We start from the raw sequence: 27,909 nt of genomic DNA, 5'->3' as shown, positions 1-27,909 counted from the left end.
GTTTCCTGTCAGTGCTTTTATTTTTTCTTCATTTCCTGATTGTCTCCCTGAGTGCTTTGTCCCCTCAGCTGTGGCTGATTGGCACGTGGCCACACCTGGTGCCAGTCAGCCAGCTGCCTATTTAAACCTGTCCTGCCCTCCAGTCACGGCTGGATTATTGTAGTGTCTACCTGTCTATGTCACTACTACCTGTCATTTATACTTGTTGTTGTAGCTCTGTCTACAACAGTAAAATAATTGAGAAAGTTGTCCTCCAACAACTAAATCACTTCTTGGCTTCTACTGGCTGCCACAACAACTTCCAGTCAGGATTTCGACCTCTTCATAGCACAGAGACGGCCCTTCTTAAAGTTATAAATGACATCCGTCTAAACACAGACTCTGGCAAAACTTCAGTATTAATGCTTTTGGACCTCAGTGCTGCATTTGACACTGTCGACCACTCAATACTTTTGGACAGGTTGGAAAACTGGGTGGGGATCTCAGGCACAGTTTTAAGCTGGTTCAAGTCATATCTACAAGATAGGAACTATTTTGTTTCCATTGGTGACTTTGTATCAGAACCAACCAACGTAACGTGTGGAGTCCCCCAAGGTTCAATCTTGGGGCCGACTTTATTTAACATCTATATGCTCCCACTAGGACAAATCATGCAAAATAATAACATTGACCATCATTGCTATGCCGATGACACCCAAATCTATGTAGCGCTATCACCAAATGACTATCGCCCCATAGATCTTCTGTGCCAGTGCATTGAGCAAGTCAAACACTGGATGTGCCAAAATTTCCTACAACTAAATGAAGATAAAACTGAGATAATTGTTTTTGGTGCTAAAAAAGAAAGGTTTAAAGTCATCCAACACCTTCAATCACTGTCCCTGAAAACCTCAAATAAAGCCAGAAATCTTGGGGTTATTTTAGATTCTGATTTACATTTCGACAGTCACATCAAATCAGTAACAAAATCGGCCTACTATCACCTCAAAAATGTAAAAAGACTTAGAGGGCTCATGTCAGCTCAAGACTTAGAAAAACTTGTACATGCCTTTATTACCAGTAGGCTAGACTATTGTAATGGTCTCCTTGCAGGTCTTCCCAAAAAAACTGTCAGGCAGCTACAGCTTGTTCAGAACGCTGCTGCTAGAGTTCTAACAAAGACCAAAAAATGTGAGCACATTACACCAATTCTTAAATCCTTACATTGGCTCCCTGTACATCAGAGAATAGATTTCAAAATCCTCCTGCTCACATATAAATCACTACATGGTCTAGGGCCCAAGTATATCACTGATATGCTCCCACTATATACGCCCTCTAGATCACTAAGATCTTCTGAGACCAATCTGTTAGCGGTTCCAAGAGTAAACTCAAATCAAGGGAGATCATCATTCAGTCACTATGCAACACATAGCTGGAATAAACTTCCTGAAGATGTCAGACTCTCCCCAACTCTCACTACTTTTAAAACTAGACTGAAGACTTTTATGTTCACCTTAGCTTTCAGCTAAATCTTTTAATCTTTTAACTTTTAACGTCTGCACTGTTTTTATTTTTATTGTCTGCATTTTAATTTTGCTTTTATTTTCTTTCATTTCACTTTGTTGTCTGTGAAGCACTTTGAGTCTGCCTTGTGTATGAAAAGCGCTATACAAATAAAGCTGCCTTGCCTTGCCTTGCCTTGTCTACTTCTGTCCACTCTGTTCCTATCATAGTTCATCCTGCTCGTTTCTTGCCACGTGAGTTTTGTTTTTTCTGGTCACAGTAAGTGTTTGTTTCTTGTCCACAGTTAGCCTTTGTGCTATTTTAGTTCATAGCCTAGTTTGTTCTCCGCCTTTTGTTTGTACCCCTTTGTTTGTTTTTTGCCATAGTATTTAATTAAATCATGTTTTCCTGTTCAATGCCTGCCATCATCTCTGCATCTTGGGGTTCGGCACCTACACACCTTGACAGTAATGAAACAACTGGAAATGTGTGATGCATTACATTGTATCGTATGCATGTTCAAAATAAACAAACTAATTAGTTGTTAATTTAATAGATGAAGTGTGATTCAAATATGTGCTTGGGCCTCAAAGAACAGCACAATTTAAATCGTGTAAGATAAGAAATATTGTTTGTTGTTTAAGAAACAATACGATAGTAATACAAACTACTACAATACAGTAGCTAATGAATATGGTATACGTATGTAATGGAATATTCCACCACCACCTGTAGTTTGTTTATTTGTGTATGAAGTGTTTACCTTTTCTAGCAGGCTGAACACTGAAATCATTTTTAGTTTGTTCTGTTTGGCATATTCCAGTCTCATGAGATCCAACATGTGCAGTAATGGCCTTGAAAAAGAGGATATTCCTAGTTATATCTCCCGCATTCAGCGTTATTTTGGAGAAGAGTTTGACGCTTTCCAGGCAATGTGCTTTGAGTGTTAGTAGGCGGGAGCGGTGAGGACGTATATTTTAATAGTCATAAAATAAGGTCATTTAGATCTCCAGCTATAAGATAATGCTAGCAAGTTTAACCAGATGTGGGGCAGATTTTACGGCGTTCACTTTGTTATTAGCTATGCCATCAAGTGTGTCGGAGGCTCGTTACTTAAACTATGCTCGTGATTTGAAACATAAAAAAGCTGAGGCACACCACGTATCTCAAGTTACTCATAAGTTGAGGTACAACTGTAGTCATTTTCAGTCTATTTTCACGGCTGATAACCTAAATTGACTGCAATACGATCCTGATTATGTAAAATCTTCTGCATAAGTAAATCCATTGTCAGAATATTGTCTCAAAACCCTAGATGTCTGAAATTCATCAGTGTTTCTGCCAGCTCAATTCCCAATACTCTACAAAAGTAGACAGGGGGAAAATGACTGATATGAACGTCATAAGACTGGCTTCTGTAAGGAGACATCCAGATGGCCCAACTTGTTTTCCTTGGGTCAGTCTCGTAAAAGGTGTCATAGAGTCCAAAGCCTCCTAATCCGACTTGATTATCCTGTCCTTCAGGGAAGTCCCACAGAGGGCCTCTCTTGATTAAAGCTGAAGTGGCTTGCTGCTTCATAACAGCTGGAATTACTCAGTTACTCAGCTACTTTTACAATTTGAAGTCAAGCCCTGTTCTGTGTGTGTCTCTGGTATGTGATGTGAGCACATATGAGACAGTTAAATGAGGCAGATAACCTCACAACCAGGACATAGGTCTTAAAACTGTATAATGGGGTTTCCAGATCCAATATTGGTTGATTTAAGATCAGCAAAAAAAAGTATCTGATTATATTGGCTTGCATCTAAACTTTCAAATATAAGGCTCGGATACAATGTGCAATACTTGACTGCCAGTTAACATCTAAATGTCCTTGTGGAGGGGGGCGTGGTCTGCGGGCCTGCCGCAGAGCACGGTGTGTAAGGCATACTTGCCAACCCTCCCGTTTTTAGCGGGAGAATCCCGGTATTCAGCGCCTCTCCCGACAACCTCCCGGCAGAGATTTTCTCCCGACAAACTCCCGGTATTCAGCCGGAGCTGGAGGCCACGCCCCCTCCAGCTCAATGCGGACCTGAGTGGGGACAGCCGTTCTTACGTCCGCTTTCCCACAATATAAACAGCTTGCCTGCCCAATGACGTCATAACATCTATGGCTTTTAGAGAGTAGAGTGCACAACAAGGAGAGAGAGTTCTTGGTTTCTTATGTGGGTTTATTGTTAGGCAGTTTCATTAACGTCCTCCCAGCGCGGTACCAACACACAACAACAGAAGTCACGTTTAGCACGTAAAGCAGTTCGTCTGCAGTAAACAGCAATGTTGTGACACTCTTAAACAGGGCAATACTGCCATATACTGGATAGCCTGCAGAACACTGAAATTCAAGTATTTTATTTATATGTATAATAAAATTAAAAAAAATAAAATAAAATAATATATATATATATATATATATATATATATATATATATATATATATATATATATATATATATATATATATATATATATATATATGAAATACTTGATTTGGTGAATTCTAGCTGTAAATATACTCTCTTCTTAACCACGCCCTTAGCCACGCCCCCCCCCCCCCCCCCCCCCCCCCCGACCACTCAAGACAGCCATGACATGATGTTCTTTACAAGTGACCACGACTGTAAATGTTGAAATTTGGTCAATGATAGAGCTCTTAATACTATTGTTATATCGTGATAATGCATGTTGATTACACATTGTAGCTGTGTACCACAATTTTGACAGACTATAAACAAACTTGTCCTCAACGCAATGCAGCATTCTCGCTGGCGGCTAAATGTAGCTCCACATTGCAAACGCCACTTTTCAATGGTTGTCTGTCTGTCTATGTTGGCCCTGCAAGGAGGTGGCGGCCTGCCCAGGGTGTAACCTGCCTTCCGCCCAAGTGTAGCTGGGATAGGCTCCAGCCCCTTGCGACCCCGAAAGGGACAAGCGGTAGAAAAATGGATGGATGGAAATCAGTAATCGTGGCCTTAATAGCAGCAAGTACGGTAACCTGTGTTTCTTTCAATTACCATAGACAGTGTTTACGCGCACTAAATTTGTCTGGATTTTCTAATAGTTAGTTTTTTTGTATTTTCACACCTACATGTGAAGTGTCATTCTCCATGTACACTCTCTAAGGCAGTGTTTTTCAACTACTGTGCACACTAGTGTGCCGTGAGATACAGTCTGATGTGCCGTGGGAGATTAAAAATATTTTTTGCAGACAAGTAATTATAGTCTGCAAATGATGTGTTGTTGTTGAGTGTCGGTGCTGTCTAGAGCTCGGCAGAGTAACCGTGTAATACTCTTCCATATCAGTAGGTGGTTAGCCGGTAGCTAATTGCTTTATAGATGTCGGAAACAGCGGGAGGCAGTGTGCAGGTAAAAAAGTGTCTAATGCTTAAACTAAAAATAAACAAAAAAGTGAGTGCCGCTGTGGAAGGGAGGCGTGGCCTGCGGGCCTGCCGCGGAACGGGGTGTGCAAGGACCGGCCTCGAAGACAGCGTGAGCCTTGTTATCTAATCACCTGTCGCCTTTATTAGCAGCAGCCAGAACGAGACAGGGGAGTTGGAGTTGGAGCCAGGGACAGACGCGGGACTGAAACGAAAACATATATTGCTGGAAAGCAATCGCTGCGTGTGTGCATGCAAATAAAAGACTGTATTCAAACTATCTACCGGGCTACCGAAAATCTGTCGGCCAGGAGAACCCACCCAAGAGGGAAACCTTCACATTCCCTAAGAAAAGGCATTGAAGCTTACGGAAGGCTATGCAGAACAAAACTAAAACTGAACTGGCTACAAAGTAAACAAAAACAGAAAGCTGGACGACAGACAGCAAAGACTTACTGTGGAGCAAAGACGGTTCTCAAAATGGGATTCGAACCCATGGAATCGGTTCTTTTCTTATCGAAGCATCGGGAGAACCGGTTTTCGAACATCATCCCTACTCAGGTGTGATTCACTACCTAATTTCACCTATTTGGGTTAAAAATATTTTTTGCAAACCAGTAATTATAGTCTGCAAATGATGTGTTGTTGTTGAGTGTCGGTGCTGTCTAGAGCTCGGCAGAGTAACCGTGTAATACTCTTCCATATCAGTAGGTGGCAGCTGGTAGCTAATTGCTTTGTAGATGTCGGAAACAGCGGGAGGCATTGTGCAGGTAAAAAAGTGTCTAATGCTTAAACTAAAAATAAACAAAAAGGTGAGTGCCGCTAAGAAAAGGCATTGAAGCTTAGGGAAGGCTATGCAGAACAAAACTAAAACTGAACTGGCTACAAAGTAAACAAAAACAGAATGCTGGACGACAGCAAAGACTTACTGTGGAGCAAAGACGGCGTCCACAATGTACATCCGAACATGACATGACAATTAAAGATGTCCCCGCAAAGAAGGATAAAAACAACTGAAATAATCTGGATTGCTAAAACAAAGTAGATGCGGGAAATATCGCTCAAAGGAAGACATGAAACTGCTACAGAAAAATACCAAAAAAAGAGAAAAAGTCACCAAAATAGGAGCGCAAGACAAGAACTAAAACACTACACAAAGGAAAACCGCAAAAAAGTCAAAATAAGTCACGGCGTGATGTGACAGGTCGTTACAGTACACCTACTTTGAGACAAGAGCTATATTGATGCATTGTTGGTTATGGTTTAAAGTCATATCCAACAATTGCGACAATGCCTTTTTACTATCAACTGAGTTTCGTTTTTTAATGATTTCTGCTGGTGGTGTTTTCAACGCAAAAAATGTGCCTTGGCTCAAAAAAGCTTCAAAAACACTGCTTTAATGCGACTATTGGTCATACCCTGTGTGCCTCTCTTACACTGGGGGGCCCTTGTTTCCATTTAGCACAGATAAAATGTGTTGCCTTTCCGGTTGACCAAAGACGTCATCGCACCAAAACAAGGCACATTTGTGTTGATTTATTCGTGATAACAGTCAAGAGTTAAAAACTGGCAATAAAACCTAACAAAAAAAACGGATGCTTCTCTAACATCATACAAAATTGGGGCTAAAAGCAACGTCAAAAACAGACCTCAGATGTGAAAGGACTTCAGATGATAAAGCCCAAAGGGCTTATCAGCAGATGGGGAGGATTTATGAAACGCTGAACATAGAAAAGGATGCACAGCGCAGACCAAAACAAAATAGCCAGTGTCAAAAAGTTCATGTCTGAGTAATACATCTCTCCCAGACATAAGCACTGTTCCACCAGGGATGTTTTCCGCCCTGTTTTTAGGGGGCAGATGTCAAGTTAGTTCCTGACGGAACACGATAAGCCCTTGCTTTCGAGGCAGCCGTGATTATGACTCAACAGTAAAAAAGACAGCTAATTGGGTCGGACTGGAGAGCAAGCCGGTGTCGCACAGATGCCCTCAAAGTTGCATTATCATTAGACAAATGGGCAATATGCAATTAAATGCTTAGTCCCGCACATGTACCTCCAAATCTTGTTTATGACATGTGCTAAAGGTGTGGAACTAGAGATGTCCGATAATGGCTTTTTTGCCGATATCCGATATTCCGATATTGTCCAACTCTTAATTACAGATTCCGATATCAACCGATACCGATACATACAGTCGTGGAATTAACACATTATTATGCCTAATTTTGTTGTGATGCCCCGCTGGATGCATTAAAGGCCTACTGAAATGAATTGTTTTTCTTTAAACGGGGATAGCAGATCCATTATATGTGCCATACTTGATAATTTCTCGACATTGCCATATTTTTGCTGAAAGTATTTAGTAGAGAACGACGATAAAGGTCGCAACTTTTGGTCGCTGATAAAAAAAAGCCTTGCCTATACCGGAAGTAGCGTGACGTCACCGGAGGAAGGACTCCTCAGATTTTCCCATTGTTTACAATGCAGCGAGAGAGATTCGGACCGGGAAAGCGACGATTACCCCATTAATTTGAGAAAGGATGAAAGATTCGTGGATGAGGAAAGTCAGAGTGAAGGACTACAGTGCAGTGCAGGATGTATCTTTTTTCACTCTGACCGTAACTTAGGTACAAGGGCTCATTGGATTCCACACTTTCTCCTTTTTCTATTGTGGATCACAGATTTGTATTTTAAACCACCTCGGATACTATATCCTCTTGAAAATGAGAGTCGAGAACGCGAAATGGCCATTTACAGTGACTTTTATCTCCACGACAATACATCGGCAAAGCTCTTTAGCTACTGAGCTAACGTGATAGCATCGGGCTCAAATGCAGATAGAAACAAAATAAATCCTGACTGGAAGGATAGACAGAAAATCAACAATACTATTAAACCATGGACCTGTAACTACACGGTTAATAATTCCCAGCTTGGCGAAGCTTAACAATGCTGTTGCTAACGACGCCATTGAAGCTAACTTAGCAACGGGACCTTACAGAGCTATGATAAAAACATTAGCGCTCCACCTACGCCAGCCAGCCCTCATCTGCTCATCAACACCCGTGCTCACCTGCGTTCCAGCGATCGACGGAAGGACGAAGGACTTCACCCGATAGCGCGTCTGCTATCCAAGTCAAAGTCCTCCTGGTTGTGTTGCTACAGCCAGCCGCTAATACACCGATCCCACCTACAACTTTCTTCTTTGCAGTCTTCATTGTTCATTAAACAAATTGCAAAAGATTCACCAACACAGATGTCCAGAATACTGTGGAATTTTGAGATGAAAACAGAGCTTTTTTGTATTGGATTCAATGGGGTACCAATACTTCCGTTTCAACGATTGACGTCACGCGCATACGTCATCATACATAGACGTTTTCAACCGGAAGTTTAGCGGGAAATTTAAAATTGCATAAGATTTCATCATTGATATATAAACTATCAGACTGCGTGGTCAGTAGTAGTGGGTTTCAGTAGGCCTTTAAACAATGTAGCAAGGTTTTCCAAAATAAATCAACTCAAGTTATGGAAAAAAAATGCCTACATGGCACTGCCATATTTATTATTGAAGTCACAAAGTGCATTATTTTTTTTTTAACATGCCTCAAAACAACAGCTTGGAATTTGGGACATGCTCTCCCTGAGAGAGCATGAGGAGTTTGAGGTGGGCGGGGTTGGGAGGGGCGGGGTTTAGGGGGTAGCGGGGGGTGTATATTGTAGCGTCCCGGAAGAGTTAGTGCTGCAAGGGGTTCTGGGTATTTGTTCTGTTGTGTTTATGTTGTGTTACGGTGCGGATCTTCTCCCGAAATGTGTTTGTCATTCTTGTTTGGTGTGGGTTCACAGTGTGGCACATATTTGTAACAGTGTTAAAGTTGTTTACACGGTCACCCTCAGTGTGACCTGTATGGCTGTTGACCAAGTATTGCTTTGCATTCACTTGTGTGTGTGAAAAGCCGTAGATATTATGTGACTGGGCCGGCACGCAAAGGCAGTGCCTTTAAGGTTTATTGGCGCTCTGTACTTCTCCCTACGTCCGTGTACACAGCGGCGTTTTAATAAGTCATACATTTTACTTTTTGAAACCGATACCGATAATTTCCGATATTACATTTTAAAGCATTTATCGGCCGATAATATTGGCAGCCCGATATTATCGGACATCTCTAGTTTTTTATCATCTTTAGAATAAAAAAAAAAAAAAGTGTGTTCTTGTCAATCATAATGATTGTAAACGATGGGCAACATTTAAAAAAAAAAAGTGGTTCCCCTTGCAGGGAGTAACTGTGCACTGTATACTGCATGCCATGTCGTCAGCTGAAAGCAGAAACCGGGTAAACGGCAGTGGGATGACAACAGACTCTCCAGAGAAAATAAAGTGTAGGTTTAGTCACAACAAAGCATTGGTCAGACTGTACAGTGCTATGCCTTGTTGGTATGTTGACTAAGGTCCCAACTATCCCGATAATGCACAGCATTTAGGCCCTCCCACTTTGCTGCCCTGCAGTGCTTTAGGGGGGGCCAGATATTGTCATAAATAGAGTGCATTTGTTTAGTTGAAGGGTTTGCTACATGGAAGGCTTTACTGTACATAGGGGAGATTGAAGGTGGAGGGTCGTGTTATTGTATGGCGAGGGATGATCTGGGTAACATGCTTACACCAAACGTGGATAGATGTGGTATGGATGTCTAAAGACATGTACAGTGAAGAGCAGAGGAACAACAAAATAAATCAAGTGGTGACTTGTAGAGATCTTCATAAAGTTATAAAAACGTGTTCTAGTACAGAACAGAATACTAAGTAAAACTGATTATAACCATCTATCCCAGGGGTTGGCAACCCAAAATGTCGAAAAAGCCATATTGGACCAAAAATACAATACTGGAGCCGCAAATACAAGTCTTATAATGAAGGCAACACGTGATGTCAGTTGTCTATATTAGCTATAATAGCCTACTATCAAAATTACTGTGCAAGCTGAAGCAAATTTTGGTTGACAGACACACATTTTTAGAACATTGGAAAACATTAGTAAAACAGAGGCTTCTCAGAGGCTGAGATAACTCCTGGAAATGACTGGCTTAGAATGGCCAAAGGAATAGATGTGTGTGTCCAAGTTAAAGGAAACGGCAGGCTGTCTTCTTCTAATGGATTTATTGCAATCTTTGCAAGCTGGGTAACGTTTGCTGTGGTCTGGAACAACATGGCACACTAACAACTATCAGAAATGCAGCCAATATTGCATATAAATAACTTAAATACACAAAGGGCATTTAAATACACGGAGGACAAAAGTAAGGGAAATTAAATGAGCTCAAATAGACTACAAACAAGGCCTAAATAGCATGTTAGCAAAGATGAGCTTGCAGTCATGCAGTGACCAAATATGCCTGATTAGCACTCCACACAAGTCAATAACGTCAACAAAGCTCCCCTTTGTGCATCCACGCAAAGCATAAAAAGCTTGGTAGACAAAATGAAACTAAGGATTGGCATAAAACGCGTCTATATGTGGCAACGGACATGTAAACAAACTACGGTGAGTTCAAGGACCGCCGAAATTAGGACGAAACGGCGCTCGCCAAATAATCTGTTTAATATAAACAGTGAGATCGCTTGTGTCATGTTTGTTCTCACACTGAGACCATATTTAAACAATTATTTGTATACTTTTTTTAAAAAGCTCCAGGGAGCGACTAAAGAACCGCAGGTTGCCGACCCCTGATCTATCCAAAAAAAAAAAATCTAAATGAAAATGACAAGATTATAGAACCAGCAAACATCCCTTCTAACATACATATTTGCTAAACATTGTCCAAGAACTATATTTGGATTGGATGGTGTGATGTTCTAGAATACATGCTTTTTCAACTCGCTTACCTAACAGCTGCACTTCCCGGGTCAGACCGTAAACATCAATTAGAGCCCAGAGGGGATCAGCTGTTCGGACTCCGCTGAAGAACAGCATGGGGCTGGACTCGTTTATGCGATAGAAAACACGGCCCTTCTTGTCAACCCAAAAGGTGATGACGTTGCCCTTGTTAGCAAACTCTTCAGGGAGAGCCTTAGCCCAGAAGCCACTTTGGGACACCAGATCTGGGCAGGCGTACTTTGGCAGGTTGTCTGGGTTTATCCTGCAGGGATCTTTAGAGGTAAACCCCAGACGCAGAGCCCCACTCCAGCAACACTGTTTTTTAGTAATCTAGGGAAAAGAAAAACAGTTGTTTAGTGGATGAAGACCGAGTAAGTAAAATAAACCATGTTGGTGTAAAAGTTAGCCAGCCATGATAGGCGGACGACCAGGGTTTGTGTCCTGGTGCGGAATGGGATAAAAACCTGGGGCCGAACTAGCTGTGTTACATTGGGTTTTCAGATACACTCTGTCTTGAATTAACTGAAGTGGACCAATGCGGAGAGAAAATGGTGTCTTTTTATGCAATCAAAAAATACACATAGTTACAAAACAAGATTTGTAAATTAAAATAATGGATTTTAAATAAAAACATATTTTTTAACCAAATTATTCAAAATCTTGTCTCCTAATATTTTTGTTCTTAAAAACCTAAGGCCCAAACTGTTTGTTTACATGCTTTTTTTTTTTATTTCTCTTTGCTATTTGGGCTTATTGGACCCTAATTAGAATAAAAACTAAGAATCATCTTTTGATATGATGTACTTAGTCCATAAGTAACAAACGTGTACTTCATGTTTAGTGACATGCTAATTCTTATTTTTACACTTTTTTTTTCCAAATTCCATTGTATATTATACTCTTCTGACACCACCAGATGGCAGTATAAGTGTCCACATAAGCGGCCATAAGACCCCAATTCAGTAGTGTACACAATTTTGGAAATAAGAGCTAAAAGGTGCTGTCTACGCTTGTGGCCACTAAGCCTTTAGAGGTTTTAATGAAACAATACTTGTTTTGCTTTTTTTTTTATTGTCTGGAGGTCTTATTATTTTTGGTGGTTATGAATCCTTCTTTTGGTTGCTAATCAACTTAAATTTTGTAGGCGAACAATATGATAGAAGCTTTTTTATAGGTCAGTCTTGAATGACGGTGCGACTACGGATAACTTCCACCCTCACAAAATTAGAATCAGAATCAGAAGTACTTTTATTAATCTGCAAAGGGAAATTAAGATATTCAGCACAATCCCATTCAAGATCAGACAAACATTACAGGGAGACAGAACAGGATCGCAGACGGGTCTGCCAACTTCTGGCGCCCCTTACAAAAAGGGTGAGAAACAGGTAAACGCTGGGGAGGGGGTGGGGGTGAGTAAAAATGAAAAAAATATTCAGTGTAAGCCTTGGCCCCTGGAGAGGGCGTCCAGACTGAGGCCAAGCGGGAAAAAAAACTCATATAGCCATAGCACACATAAATATGTGTGTAAGAGGGTAACATTAAAGAACACAAAGGACATTAAAGACATTAAAAGAGAAGAGCTGATGCAACCAGCTGCCACTCCAGCAGTGCTAAAAAAAAAAATTAACCAATAATATACAAACCCCGTTTCCATATGAGTTGGGAAATTGTGTTAGATGTAAATATAAACGGAATACAATGATTTGCAAATCCTTTTCAACCCATATTCAATTGAATGCACTACAAAGACAAGATATTTGATGTTTAAACTCATAAAACTTTTTTTTTTGCAAATAATAATTAACTTAGAATTTCATGGCTGCAACACGTGCCAAAGTAGTTGGGAAAGGGCATGTTCACCACTGTGTTACATGGCCTTTCCTTTTAACAACACTCAGTAAACGTTTGGGAACTGAGGAGACACATTTTTGAAGCTTCTCAGGTGGAATTCTTTCCCATTCTTGCTTGATGTACAGCTTAAGTTGTTCAACAGTCCGGGGGTCTCTGTTGTGGTATTTTAGGCTTCATAATGTGCCACACATTTTCAATGGGAGACAGGTCTGGACTACAGGCAGGCCAGTCTAGTACCCGCACTCTTTTACTATGAAGCCACCTTGATGTAACATGTGGCTTGGCATTATCTTGCTGAAATAAGCAGGGGCGTCCATGGTAACGTTACTTGGATGGCAACATATGTTGCTCCAAAACCTGTATGTACCTTTCAGCATTAATGGCGCCTTCACAGATGTGTAAGTTACCCATGTCTTGGGCACTAATACACCCCCATACCATCACAGATGCTGGCTTTTACACTTTGCGCCTATAACAACCCGGATGGTTCTTTTCCTCTTTGGTCCAGAGGACACGACGTCCACAGTTTCCAAAAACAATTTGAAATGTGGACTCGTCAGACCACAGAACACTTTTCCACTTTGTATCAGTCCATCTTAGATGAGCTCAGGCCCAGTGAAGCAGACGGCGTTTCTGGGTGTTGTTGATAAACGGTTTTCGCCTTGCATAGGAGAGTTTTAACTTGCACTTACAGATGTAGCGACCAACTGTAGTTACTGACAGTGGGTTTCTGAAGTGTTCCTGAGCCCATGTGGTGATATCCTTTACACACTGATGTCGCTTGTTGATGCAGTACAGCCTGAGGGATCGAAGGTCACGGGCTTAGCTGCTTACGTGCAGTGATTTCTCCAGATTCTCTGAACCCTTTGATGATATTACGGACCGTAGATGGTGAAATCCCTAAATTCCTTGCAATAGCTGCTTGAGAAAGGTTTTTCTTAAACTGCTCAACAATTTGCTCACGCATTTGTTGACAAAGTGGTGACCCTCGCCCCATCCTTGTTTGTGAATGACTGAGCATTTCATGGCACCTTTCCCAACTTCTTTGTCCCGTGTTGCTGGCATCAAATTCTAAAGTGAATGATGATTTGCAAAAAAAAAAAGTTTATCAGTTTGAACATCAAATATGTTGTCTTTGTAGCATATTCAACTGAATATGGGTTGAAAATGATTTGCAAATCATTGTATTCCGTTTATATTTACATCTAACACAATTTCCCAACTCATATGGAAACAGGGTTTGTACATTGCGCACACACGATTGCACCATGCGTAGACAAGCAACCAAACAAAAACACATGTAAACACCCATATACACCGGGGTATCTTCAGCGGTGCTCCACGCCATCGTCTGCTGGGGTGGGGGGAGCATGGCCAGAGACAGGAGCAGACCCAACAAAGCAACCAAGGGAGCCGACTCCACCCTCGGCCGCCCACCAACTCTCGGTTGGGAGAGTAGTTTCCCTCCTGTGGTTTGTACTGTGAATCAAATTAATGGGGTCGGCTCGGCTCGGTTGGTAACACGGCCGTGCCATCCTCAACTTCCGCCATCCAAGTCACATCGGTTGTGTCCTTGAGCAAGACACTTCACCCTTGCTCCTGATGGGTCGTGGTTAGGGCCTTGCATGGCAGCTCCCGCCATCATTGTGTGAATGTGTGTGTGAATGTGGAAATAGTGTCAAAGCGCTTTGAGTACTCTGAAGGTAGAAAAGCGCTATACAAGTATAACCCATTTACCATTTAAAGTTGTCCAAGATCTCTTCCTTGTTTTACAAAGTCAATCATTAAATATGTTTACATAAAAAGAACAACCTCACTCAGAAATATCAATCTATTACATTAAAAGTAAAATTAGACTCTTATTTTTACAGTCATTGAGAGTTCACAATGTACTTATTTTTTTCTGTGCAATGGTGCTACATGAAATGCTAAGACAACCAAAAAAAATTGATTTAAGAATAAAATAAGATGATGTTTTTGGGGGGATTTAGTTCCAGATTGAGGCCACTACACCAGGACACCAGACGGTCCACCTCCCAACTGGAGGCAGCCTCATAAAAATAAATATGGAAAATAAAATTGATGCTACTGTATATGAAACACACAATTACAAGAGTGAAGGTTGTCAAAAAACAGTGTTAAATTCAAGTAGCTTTGGCATGCAGTTGCAATTCCTAGACAATAGATAGCAGTGGTCTATAGCAGTGGTCCCCAACCACCGGGCCTCGGCCTGGTACCAGTCCGTGGACCGATTGGTACCGGGCCGCACAAGAAATAAAAAAAAATAAAAAAATAAAATACAATTAAAAAAAATTATATATATAGATAAATATATATATATATTTTTTTTTTGTTTTGTTTTGTTTTGTTTTATTTATTAAATCAACATAAAAAACACAATATATACATTATATATCAATATAGATCTATACAGTCTGCAGGGATACAGTCCGTAAGCACACATGATTGTATTTCTTTATGACCAAAAATTAAAAAAAATCCCATAACCCCCCCCCCCCCCCCCCCCTCGTCCGTGGGACAAATTTTCAAGCGTTGACCGGTCCGCAGCTGCGGCTACTGAGCATTAAAGAGACGGAATGAGTGCGTTGTTACGTTCTGTGTTGCTTTCGTTCGAACCCCATGATACAGAGATGGCAGAGAAGTCCATCCATCCATCTTCTACCGCTTCTCCCTTTCGGGGTCGCGTGGGGAGCCTACCTCAGCTGCATTCGGGCGGTAGGCGGGGTACACCCTGGACAAGTCGCCACCTCATCGCAGGGCCAACACAGATAGACAGACAACATTCACACACTAGGGCCAATTTAGTGTTGCCAATCAACCTATCCCCAGGTGCATGTCTTTGGAGGTGGGAGGAAGCCGGAGTACCCGGAGGGAACCCACGCAGTCACGGGGAGAACATGCAAACTCCGCAGAGAAAGATCCCGAGCCGATTGATATTGTGAGGTGCTAGTAAAAAAAGATTGAATGACAAAACTACTGCAACAGGGAAGTGCACAGGAAGCATAGGGAAAGCTATGCCGCATGGAAGTACAAAGAAAACAAAGCAAAATGATCCGGCACAGACTTCCCAACGGGGTTGGCGTAGGAAGCTCCCTGATTAGGGATTGCCAGCAGGTGAGAATCGTAATTGCTAACTGGCGGCTTGGTGATCAAGCCAAAATAAGATGTCTGAGAAACAGATGCAGGCAGGAAGTAGAATGAAAAATGAAGGTGCTGGTTAAGACATACAAAAAAAACGGAAGCTAGAAATAATGTCCAAACTTTCATGGGGGATCATAACAGGATCTCTACAAAAGAACTGATCCCTAAAGGAGAATGGCAAGCAGAACTGGCGGAGGGTGGCCAAACTGCGCTCCCGCCACAAAGGAAGGGCCATAAGTCCAGGTTTTGAGCCCACACAGCCAGGCGGGGAAGAGTCATGGGTGGAGGGAAACTTCGGCTGTCTGAGGTAAGACGCAGAGAGCGGGATGGATGCATCTGCAGCATCGAAAGTCCACACTTAGGTCTCGGACATCGCTGCTGTTGACCAGGAGTGCATGGAACGGAAACTCTTGTAGCCGATAAGAAAAAAGTTGAGTGCAGGTTGCATGCCTTTGCCACCGCCGCGTCGGAATGGCGCTTTGTCAGTACGCTGTGTTCGAACATGAACACAGCATAATACATCACACAATTTCATATCATTTCACTTTACATCATGTCCGAAAAGGAGTAGGAAGAAGCAAAGCTTATTTAATCCTACCCCTTACCCACTTCAGAGCGTTTACAAATACATATGTTCATTTACTGACTTATTTTTGTAGCACAATGGCATCCGTGAATGATTAAATACAGCAGTTTTGTAATATATAATTAAGTCCTAGGTGTCCAATACTTTAGTCCAGTGGTAGTCCTGAGTGAGACCTACATAGAGGTTTTTGTTTCGTGTCTCTACGATATTCGTACTGGGAGTTAGAGGAAGTTGTGTCTGAGTTCACATTGTCATTATAGGCTATTGTGTGTATTGAGGCCAAAGAAGGTCTAATCGCAGTTTCGTTGTCATTTTTGGCACCGTAGCAGCATCAGTGCTGCGGGTCTTTGAAGGCTCGTAAAATCAAAACGGTAGCACTAAATAAAAATCCGTACGCATCTTTTAATCAGAAGGGTTCAATCTCTCTCCTGTAGCAGTTTGAAGCCGAAACGACAAACGCGCTCAGAGGAGATAATGTTTGATGTTTGGTGACCGTTTGGTACAAAAATGTTGTTTTGAAATGGAGATTACAAACTTCCTGTTGATTTTTGCTGAAGGATGTCAATCTATGAAATGTAGGTCTAGACAAGACCTACATAGAGGTATTTGTTTCATGTCTCTACGACGTTCCTACCGGAAGTTACAAGCAGTTTTGTCAGAGTTTTCCTCTGAGGAGCAGTTTTTTCTCAGCATAATTTTAGCTGTTTGCAATTTTACCAAATCATCGAACTTCAATTATTTTTGACTCAATAAATAAAGGGTTTGTATGTTCTCTATATCCAACATTATGTATCAGTCTAATTGATCTTTTTTGTAACACAGTTAACGAATGAAGCGCACATTTGTAGTTATTTCCCGGTATTTCTGCACAATAACTCAGATATCTGGCTATTATGTTAAACAAAAAAATTAAATAGGAATAATTCATCAATAATAAAATACAATTTACAAAAGACAAAGGGCTGACTAAAAATAGATATGCCCTTGCATAGTGAAAAAATAGGATTAAGCACAAAGGGTACATACTACAAGGAACACATTGTACTGTTCACATATATAGGACTAGGGTTGGGTATCGTTTGAATTCGAACGATTCCGATTCTTTGTTTCGATTCCGATTCCTGAAGACTCTCGATCCCGATTATTTTAAGAGGCAGGGTCAAAAAAAAGTTTAGGATATTTTAAATGAGCTAGCTAATGCTCATTGTCATTTCTGTATTATTTTTTATTTTCGCTAACTGCTTATTTGCTATTACTTTTACCATCATATTTGTACATGTCGTATTTGCTGATGTTGCTCTGTTGTTGTTGTTGTGTTTGCTGTTGTTTTTGTCTCTCTGTCTAATCCCCCTCTTGTCCCCACAATTCCCCCCTCTGTCTTCCTTTTTTTTCTCTTTCTATCCCCTCCTGCTCCGGCCCGGCTGCACCAAATGATAATATAAATACATTTAATAAAGTCAAAATACAAATAAGGCAACAAGAGAAGTATCCTACACTTCTCTTTTGTAAAGTAAATCTGAACAGCCGATATGGGCATCTACATCAACTATATGATTTGCCTGAGAAGCTGGGCAGGACATTATAAAAAAAAAATAATAATAATAAATTAAATGAGCTAGCTAACCTACAGTCTTTCTGAATGAAATAGTCTGACATTCTCCATCAATTTTAATTCTATTAACTTTCTATGAACTTTACTATAAATTCCTCACAGGGCTGTTTTCAACTAGAATATAAATATCAAATCTATGAACTTGAATATAAATATTATAAATTATGAATACATTTTCCCAGGGGTACACTTTCCTATAATAGGACACATGTCTTCGACCAAATAAAACGTTATTACAACCGCTATGTTGGTGTCTTTGAGAGGCGGATGGAAATGGGGCCCCATGGGGCACGGTTGATGTTACAATACAGTAGTCTATACTTTGGGCACTCCCCGCTTTTGTAGCTGTTCATTTGGGCTTTGCACGCGTGGCGGGCGGCCGGCTCAGTGAGCAGCCCTAAATAAGCTTCACGTTACGGGCAAACTATGCAAGTTGATGAAAGGAGGGAAGTGTTGTTCATGCTATATGTGTCCCAATTTGTTTTGATGTGCACACCAATGCAGCTTTGCCGTGCAAGCGGGAGCATTTCGAGGAATGAGCGGGGGGGGGGCGAGGGAGCAGCAAGACGTGCAGCCATGTTCTGGGGTTTAAATGCGCGCTTGTTGACACTAGAGCTGCAGCTATCGAATATTTTAGTAATCCAGTATTCTATCGAATATCCCGATCGATTAATCGAGTAATCAAATAAATCATATTTTTGCTTAGTTAGGTTTAATTATACATGTTAAGATGTGCCCTCAATTATTGCGTTTGGCCTAATTGTCTTTTATTTCCTAAACGCCTGTTTTCATTATTGAAGGCTGACACGCACAGCTAAAATGCGTGCGTGGTTTATTGTGCCAATTAAAGTTAAGTTAAAGTACCAATGATTGTCACACACACACACACACTAAGTGTGGTGAAATTTGTCCTGTGCATTTGTCCCATCCCCTTGTTCACCCCCTGGGAGGTGAGGGGAGCAGTGGGCAGCAGCGGTGCCACGCCCGGGAATCATTTTTGGTGATTTAACACCCAATTCCAACCCTTGATGCTGAGTGCCAAGCAGGGAGGTAATGAGTCCCATTTTTATGGTCTTTGGTATGACTCGGCCGGGGTTTGAACTCACAACCTACCCATCTCAGGGCGGACACTCTAACCACTAGGCCACTCAGTAGGTTAATTGTCTTTTATTTCCTAAACGCCTGTTTTCATTATTGAAGGCTGACACGCACAGCTAAAATGCGTCCATTGTTGGTGTGACCGCATAAACGAAGTTCTTGTCTCTCGTGCGTTTTTGATGATGATTATGTTTAAATGTTGGTTTCTCCACGCAAATCCGCTGAGCTGTTTTCAACCTGCCAAAAATGTAAAGCTATCCAAGTAGCATGTGGTTGCATGACTTGAATAACCATAATAACTTTGCACGACTACTTCCGCGGGGTTACTAACGAAAGGCTAATTGAACACGACAGCTCGCACAGCATTGTTAGTTTTCAACACCTTTTGCCGGCATTTGATGACTTCGCAGGAGCGAGAGAACACATCCTGGTTATCATAATGAATAACATTTATTTTACTAACACAGCTTTTGCATTTACATTTGATATTAGATGACTTACCTCAATCGGATGCTTTCTCGACAGGTGCTACAGCATCGAACTCGTGCTATTGTGGTATGCGAGCTACACTTTGCAATCTTTACATACTACTGCGTTTTCCTTCGATTTTAGTGTGAAGTGTTCCCACACCTTAGAGAACTTCCGTCGCTTCTTAATTGCTTCGTTTTGCTATGGCTCTTGTCCACTGCTTTCTGCGGCGTCTGCCATTGCGAGTTATGTCAGCGAAAAAGTATTCTAAACTCAAGCGTATTTAAAAGAGCTGTGTTGTGCAGTGCAGTATTATCTGTGACGTAAACATGATGTGCAAAACCTAAACAGTCTGTGCGAAACGCGAGCTTTGACTACTGTTTACTAAACGAGGAAAAATGCGTAAAAAAAATTAACGAAGCCTCGAGGCAGCTAAAAATTCCTCAAATATATTTTGTAATCGAATTACTCAAATTACTTGAGGAATCGTTTCAGCTCTAGTTGACACCCTGTGGTTCACTCTTCGGAATTGGAGGGCACCGGTGTAATCAATCTATTGTCAACCTTCATTGTCACTCACTTTTACTCAATAGTCCACTCTCTTTCAGTCGCCCCCTTGTGGTTGGCTGACTGTTGGTTGTGAAAAGTGCTCGACTTCATATGCAGCGGAGCCTGCTTTTTAAATGTTAATATCGCAGACAATCACCCTAATCGTAGCTGCCAAAATCGCGATAACGATTAAAATTTGATTAATTGTGAAGCCCTATTTTTACCCTGATCCAATCTTCAAAATGATCCTGGATGAACAGAATTCCTGCTGAATAGTAGAGGCGTCTAATCTTGTGAGGGGAGAAGTAATCAGTAGTCACACCTAGGGTTGCAAAATTCCGGGAATATTCAAAGTTGGAAACTTTCCAAGGGAATTAACGGGAATATTTGGGAATTAACGGGAAATTAATGGGAATAAACATTGAATGCAACATGCCAGCATTATTATTAGCTAAAACAACCTGATGTAATGCAAATTCAGTAGAATTTCAACCCTGCACAGTGCATTCCTCCATCACATGTGCAGTGCATTCTTCCATCACATGCACAGATAATTCCCAGGGTGCTACACACTACAGCAGGGCTACTGAGGCCACACTAGTATTTCAGCCCAAGGACTTCATCCAGTCAGGTAAGTGTTGATGATATTACTGGGGTAAATATATTTGATCTATGGTATTTAAGTTTAATAGAGGTATAATTGCTTGTTACTGTATGACTGTAGACTACTGTAGCAGACTTCCACTCAAGCTAGATAGCTGTTCATGTACTTATTAAATGGTTTTGGGGCCAATATCCGTAGCTATTAGGTTTAAATACCACCACAGTCTCATAATGAACCGAAATATTTCTCCATTAGCCGTGATGCTACTTTTCTCTATGTTAAATCCCATTCATTTATGCTAACAACGTTAGTGATCCGAATTGACCTTTTTTGTGATCTGTAAAGTTCAACTAGCAAATACTAAATCAAAACGTGTAGTTTCCTCTGACTTCTGTTCTGCTCGCCATTCTGTTGTCATACAAAAGGTAGAAAAGCGCTATACAAGTACAACCCATTTACCATTTACAAGAATGTAGGTTATAGTTTGATTTAGCATGCTGATTGAGTGTTCATTTATTAATCTAGCCTATTTCTATTCATTTGTCCATCAGTAAAATATTTTTAAAGACTACTCCAATTGTTTAGCTGACTATTTATGTCTGTGTGTGGCATTGCATTAGTGTTTTACAAGAATAAATACATACAAACAGAATAATGCCACGTATGATGTTTGGAGACATTTCACCCCAACCAATGTAGGCGGAAAGGCTGTGTACATTTGCAAATACTGTGCAAAGAGCTATGTCAAAAATGCCACAACGATGCAGCAGCATATAGACAAGTGCCCAATAATATATAATTATTGTAATTCCCCATTAATTCCCATATATTCCCATTAATTCCCATGGACGGTGTCCAATTTTGAATAATCAAAAAAATGGTCAATATTTCTAAACTTCCCGAGCTTAACTTCCCGTGGTAAATTTCCAGAAACTTTCCATCCCTTTGCAATCCTAGTCACACCATCACTTGAGACTGGTCAATAAAAAGTATCCTAAAATATTGTTCAGAAGAAGCCCCGTCCACAAGGTTGAAGTTAATTCGCAACCGGAAAAAAGGATTCGGAAGACACAACCAAAGAACCTCAAACAAACACAAACAAAGCACATTGTTTCAGGATGGGTTTTTTTTGTGGGAAAAAAAAACAAGTATTTAGTACAACATTGTTTGAATAATAATTTTTGTTGTAAATATTCGTTTTGTTTGATTGCATAAAAGGACACACTTTTATCTCCACAAAAACCAACAGAAAAAGGACTCAAAAGTGCTATTAGGTGCACTTATATTAATTACCTTGAGGCGGACTTGCTCATACAGGGCTATAGGCCTGTTGCTGAAGGTGATGGCATTGCAGAAACTACCCTGCCTCTTGACTGTCTTCTGGGTAAGGTCCATGACAATTTGGGAACCCTTCGCATTGGGATGGAAGAGAAGTGGGCTGACAGGAAGGGGACCACCGACACTGCCACACTGGATAGGCAGGCATCTCTTGGGTTTATGGTGACAGCGGTGGGATGTGGATGGAAAAGGGCCACCAAGGGAGTCTGGACACAAAAGAGACAACGTTGGCCTTAGAACAATCTGACTAGACCATAAAAGTATTAGAATGATGCCAAGTAGGGATGTAAAAAATGAACAATATTAAAGATAACCGAGGTAAAACTCCTGACGGTTAATTATCGAAAAAACCGTGATTGATAACTGCACTTTGGTTAAATCACGGACTGACTGGCACCAGCTCACTAACTTAAATGCTAACATGAAAACTAAAAATATTAACATATATCCCCATTAAAAAAACGACATACCTCAATCTAAACGTATATACCGTACACACATTGCTGTCTGAACAACAAAGATATTCAATTGTGCACATTGAACCTAAAAGCTGTTCTTGCAAGCTCTGCTCTGCGAAAACTTCATTGTTCTGTACTCTGCTGAAAATGAGACGATGGTGTTTTTACGGTGCGTTCAAAGCCCGCCAAAATCAATAAATCAAAAGCAGATGTTTTTCTTTACACACTTTTCCTAAAGCTTAGCCATTAAAACTGATAACACTAAGACTAAAACACTATCAGTGAAGCATGAAAACACATACCCTGGGAGAATTTATGATTTCTTGGCCATTCTTCAGAGAATATGAATGATAACACAAACACCTTTCTTCCACTCATGCTTAATGGTTGTGTGAAGCTATTTATTAGCAAACAACTGTGTTTACTCTTTTTAAATCAAAATGACAAAAGAAAGTACCCAAATGACATACCCCAGTGACTTTGATCTGATAACATGCACAAAAGTTGACACAAAGAGGTTTGAATGGCTAATCAAGGTTCCAATCCTCACCTGAGACATATTTGTTTGTAATTATTATGTGTGTATAAAAGGTCAGTGAGTTTCTGGGCTTCTGACAGACCATTGTATCTTTTATCCAGTGCTGCACAGATGTTTCTGAATTCTGAGTCATGGGGAATGCAAAATAATTGTCAAAGGATCTGCGAGAAAAGATAATTGAACTGCATAAAACAGGAAAGGGGTATAAAAAGATATCCAAGAAATTGAGAATGCCAATCAGCAGTTTTCAAACGCTGATTAAGAAGTGGAAAATGAGGGATTCAGGTAGACCAGCAAAGATTTTAGCCACAACTGCCAGGAAAATTGTTCGAGATGCAAAGAAAAATCCGCAAATAACTTCAGCTGAAATATAGGACTCTCTGAAAAATTGTGGTGTGGCTGTTTCAGGATGCACAATAAGGAGGCACTTGAAGAAAAATGGGCTGCATGGTCGAGTCGCCAGAAGAATCAAATCAAATCATTTCAAAGAAAGCCATCACTCCAAATTACTTTGTTGACCTTTTATACACACACATTAATTATAAACAAACCGGTCACAGGTGAGGATTGGAATCTTGATTAGCCATTCAAACCTGTTTGTGTCAACTTTTGTGCATGTTAACAGATCAAAGTCACTGGGGTATGTAAACTTTTGATCATGGTCAATTGGGTATGTTCTTTTGTCATTTTGATTTAAAAAGAGTAAACAGTTGTTTGCCAATAAATAACTTCACACAACCATTAAGCATGAGTGGAAGAAAGGTTTTTGTGTAATCATTCATATTCTCTGAAGAATGGCCAAGAAATCATAAATTCTCCCAGGGTATGTAAACTTATGAGCACAACTGTATGTCTATTAATATGTCTTGTCTAATAATGTTATTATCATTTAAAATAAGTTGGTTAAAAGATTTCAATGTGTGTATAAGTACGTTTTGAGCACATTCAACAATACAACAATTAAAATATTGTGACCGTGATATTTTTGTTCACGAAAACCGGGCTTAATCATAATTGCCATATCGTTACATCCTTAATGCCATGTTGTTAGCACTGCACTAGTCAAATATAGTAATGTAATAATAAACGGTGTCTATGTTAAACCGCGGTAAAACTCCCGATGGGTGGTATTGTCGTTTTAAATTAAAATTATTGTAAAACTGGGATTGATAACAGCACTTTGCTTAAACTCAATGACCGACTTACACTAGCTAGCTTAAATGCTAACATGAATACAAGAGACGTTAATATCCTTCCCAATTAGGAAACAAAATACTTAAATCTAAACAAATTGCTGTCTGAACAACAACAGCAAGTTATTCAGTAGTGCACTTTGAACCGACATGCTGTGCTCATAGGAAATTACAGAACTCGCGTGACTTCACCTAAACCGGACTTGAAGCACACAACCGTTATTACAAAAAAAAACACTATCACATATAAACACATATACTATGGCTCTTAAGAGGCCAGAATATTAATGTTATTGTTTTTTTATTGTCTATTTTATTTTTTCTAAATGAAACTTGGTTCAACGATTTCAGTGTGTGTGCACAGTAAGTACTGTTTCAGCACATTCAACAATACCATCAAAATAATGTTTTTCACAATAATCGTGATATGAGTTAAATCCCTAGTCACATACAAAAGCAATTAGAATCCTGCTTGTATTGATTCAACCATTTAAATTCTATGCATATAACCTTTTTTGGTTTTACAGTTTATTTCTATAAAAAAAAAAAAACACTCTCTTTTCTGCAATTAGAATAAGAGGAGCTGAATGCTCCCAACATCCCCAAAGTATTAAGAAATGGACTGAGCACTGTTTTTATTAGCCATGCCTCTTTCTCAAATGAAGTACCAACGTGTAACTGAACCAAAACACAGCACTATGCTCATTTGCAAGGAATCAACAATACTTGCAGAAGCTTTATTCAATTAGATAGAGATGGATGGATGGATGGATGGATGGATGGATGGATGGATGGATGGATGGATGGATGGATGGATGGATGGATGGATGGATGGATGGATGGATGGATGGATGGATGGATGGATGGATGGATGGATGGATGGATGGATGGATGGATGGATGGATGGATGGATGGATGGATGGATGGATGGATGGATGGATGGATGGATGGATGGATGGATGGATGGATGGATGGATGGATGGATGGATGGATGGATGGATGGATGGATGGATGGATGGATGGATGGATAGATAGATAGATAGATAGATAGATAGATAGATAGATAGATAGATAGATAGATAGATAGATAGATAGATAGATAGATAGATAGATAGATAGATAGATAGATAGATGGATGGATGGATGGATGGATGGATGGATGGATGGATGGATGGATGGATGGATGGATGGATGGATGGATGGATGGATGGATGGATGGATGGATGGATGGATAGATAGATAGATAGATAGATAGATAGATAGATAGATAGATAGATAGATAGATAGATAGATAGATAGATAGATAGATAGATAGATCTAGATCAGGGGTCCCCAGATAGATAGATAGATAGATAGATAGATAGATAGATAGATAGATAGATAGATAGATAGATAGATAGATAGATAGATAGTAGGGATTTAACGGTATTACAATCTCACAGTACAATATTATTACGGTATTAAAGGCCTACTGAAATGAAATGTATTTATTTAAACGGGGATAGCAGATCCATTCTATGTGTCATACTTGATCATTTCGCGATATTGCCATATTTTTGCTGAAAGGATTTAGTATAGAACAACGACGATAAAGTTCGCTACTTTTGGTCTCTGATAAAAAAAAGCCTTGCCCCTACCGGAAGTAGCGTGACGTATTCAGTTGTTCACTTCCTCATATTTTCCTGTTGTTTTCAACACAGCTAGAGCGATTCGGACCGAGAAAGCGACGATTACCCCATTAATTTGAGCGAGGATGAAAGATTCGTGGATGAGGAACGTTAGAGTGACGGACTAGAATGCAGTGAAAGACATATCTTTTTTTGCTCTGACCGTAACTTAGGTACAAGCTGGCTCATTGGATTCCACACTCTCTCCTTTTTCTATTGTGGATCACGGATTTGTATTTTAAACCACCTCAGATACTATATCCTCTTGAAAATGAGAGTCGAGAACGCGAAATGGACATTCACGGTGACTTTTATCTCCACGACAATACATCGGCGAAGCTCTTTAGCTACTGAGCTAACGTGATAGCATCTGGCTCAAATGCAGATAGAAACAAAATAAATAAATCCCTGACTGGAAGGATAGACAGAAGATCAACAATACTATTAAACCATGGACATGTAACTACACGGTTAATAATTCTCAGCCTGGCAAAGCTTAACAATGCTGTTGCTAATGACGCTTAAGCTAACTTAGCAACTTAGCAACCGGACCTCACAGAGCTATGATAAAAACATTAGCGCTCCACCTACGCCAGCCAGCCCTCATCTGCTCATCAACACCCGTGCTCACCTGCGTTCCAGCGATCGAAGGCGCGACGAAGGACTTCACCCGATCACAGATGCGGTTGGCGGCCCGGAGACGGAGGAAGTCAAGGTGAGGTCGTTCGGCTAGCGCGTCTGCCATCCAAGTAAGTCCTCCTTGTGTTGCTACGGCCAGCCGCTAATACACCGATCCCACCTACAACTTTCTTCTTTGCAATCTCCATTGTTCATTAAACAAATTGCAAAAGATTCACCAAAACAGATGTCCAGAATACTGTGGAATTATGAAATGAAAACAGAGCTTTTTGTATTGGCTTTAATGGGGGAGCCATACCTCTGTTCTACTGGCTACGTCACGCGCATACGTCATATCCAAAGGAGTTTTTCAACCCGAAGTTTAGCGGGAAATTTAAAATTGCACTTTATAAGTTAACCCGGTCGTATTGGCATGTGTTGCAATCTTAAGATTTCATCATTGATATATAAACTATCAGACTGCGTGGTCGGTAGTAGTGGGTTTCAGTAGGCCTTTAAGGCCATGGTGCAAAATGATTGTGATGTATCCATCCATCCATTTTCTACCGCTTGTCCCCCTCGGGGTCGCGGGGTGCTCTGGAGCCCATCTCAGCTGCACTCGGGCGGCAGGCAGGGTACACCCTGGACAAGTCGCCACCTCATCGCCGGGCCAACACAGATAGACAGACAACATTCACACTCACATTCACACACTAGGGCCTATTTAGTGTTGCCAATCAACCTATCCCCAGGTGCATGTCTTTGGAGGTGGGAGAAAGCCGGAGTACCCGGAGGGAACCCACGCAGTCACGGGGAGAACATGCAAACTCCACACGGAAAGATCCCGAGCCCGGGATTGAACTCAGGACCTTCGTATTGTGAGGCACATGCGTAATAAACGTAATGATCAAAGTTAATTTTAACAATTTAATTATTTTTATTTACTTTAACAGATATTAAGCTATTGTTGTGTAAAACTGATGAAAATTCATTCATCAGCAGCAGATGTTACATGTAGCCGGTTAACCATCAGCTTGGTGGTCTCTGAGTATCTTTGTTTCCCAATTTCTCCTCCTCACCGTTTTTATCTCAAAGACCCCTACACTATTTCATTCTGCAAGCGTCCCCACTAAAAGCATTGATGTGGCCTTTTGTCTTAGGCAGAGCCACAGGAGAGCAGCTGGTGCATATGGTCCAAGGCAAATTGAGCTGAATGCATTACCGAGTTCTAAAGCGGCGCAGCTGCTATGTGTGAGTTCATGTTCCTAAGCAACCTCTTGTATCTCCAGGTCTTGATCAGTGCCACACTATGCAACAATAAGATCAGGTCAAAACACATGCCTTCCGTTTGCCAGGAGTCAACAAAGTGAAAACTAATTGCAGATGTGGTCAA

The 27,909-nt window shown here is 40.7% G+C and overlaps 1 protein-coding gene across 3 annotated transcripts in view; it reads right to left on the bottom strand.

The window, feature by feature from the left end:
• The window catches only part of neurl1aa (neuralized E3 ubiquitin protein ligase 1Aa), a 104,761-nt gene that overhangs the window by 56,515 nt on the left and 20,337 nt on the right, over positions 1-27,909 (bottom strand). For 2 of the 3 annotated variants that reach the window (XM_062027167.1, XM_062027168.1), the window contains exons 2-3: positions 21,998-22,248; positions 10,783-11,104 (exon numbers count right to left, since the gene is read on the bottom strand). In XM_062027167.1, coding sequence (XP_061883151.1) covers positions 10,783-11,104; positions 21,998-22,248 — 573 coding nt within the window. The remainder of the gene's footprint in view (positions 1-10,782; positions 11,105-21,997; positions 22,249-27,909) is intronic. The other variant, XM_062027169.1, reaches the window with a different exon arrangement.

Source organism: Entelurus aequoreus, linkage group LG18, assembly GCF_033978785.1.
Source record: "Entelurus aequoreus isolate RoL-2023_Sb linkage group LG18, RoL_Eaeq_v1.1, whole genome shotgun sequence".
Classification (NCBI taxonomy): domain Eukaryota; kingdom Metazoa; phylum Chordata; class Actinopteri; order Syngnathiformes; family Syngnathidae; genus Entelurus; species Entelurus aequoreus.
This window is presented reverse-complemented; position numbering and strand designations above follow the sequence as displayed.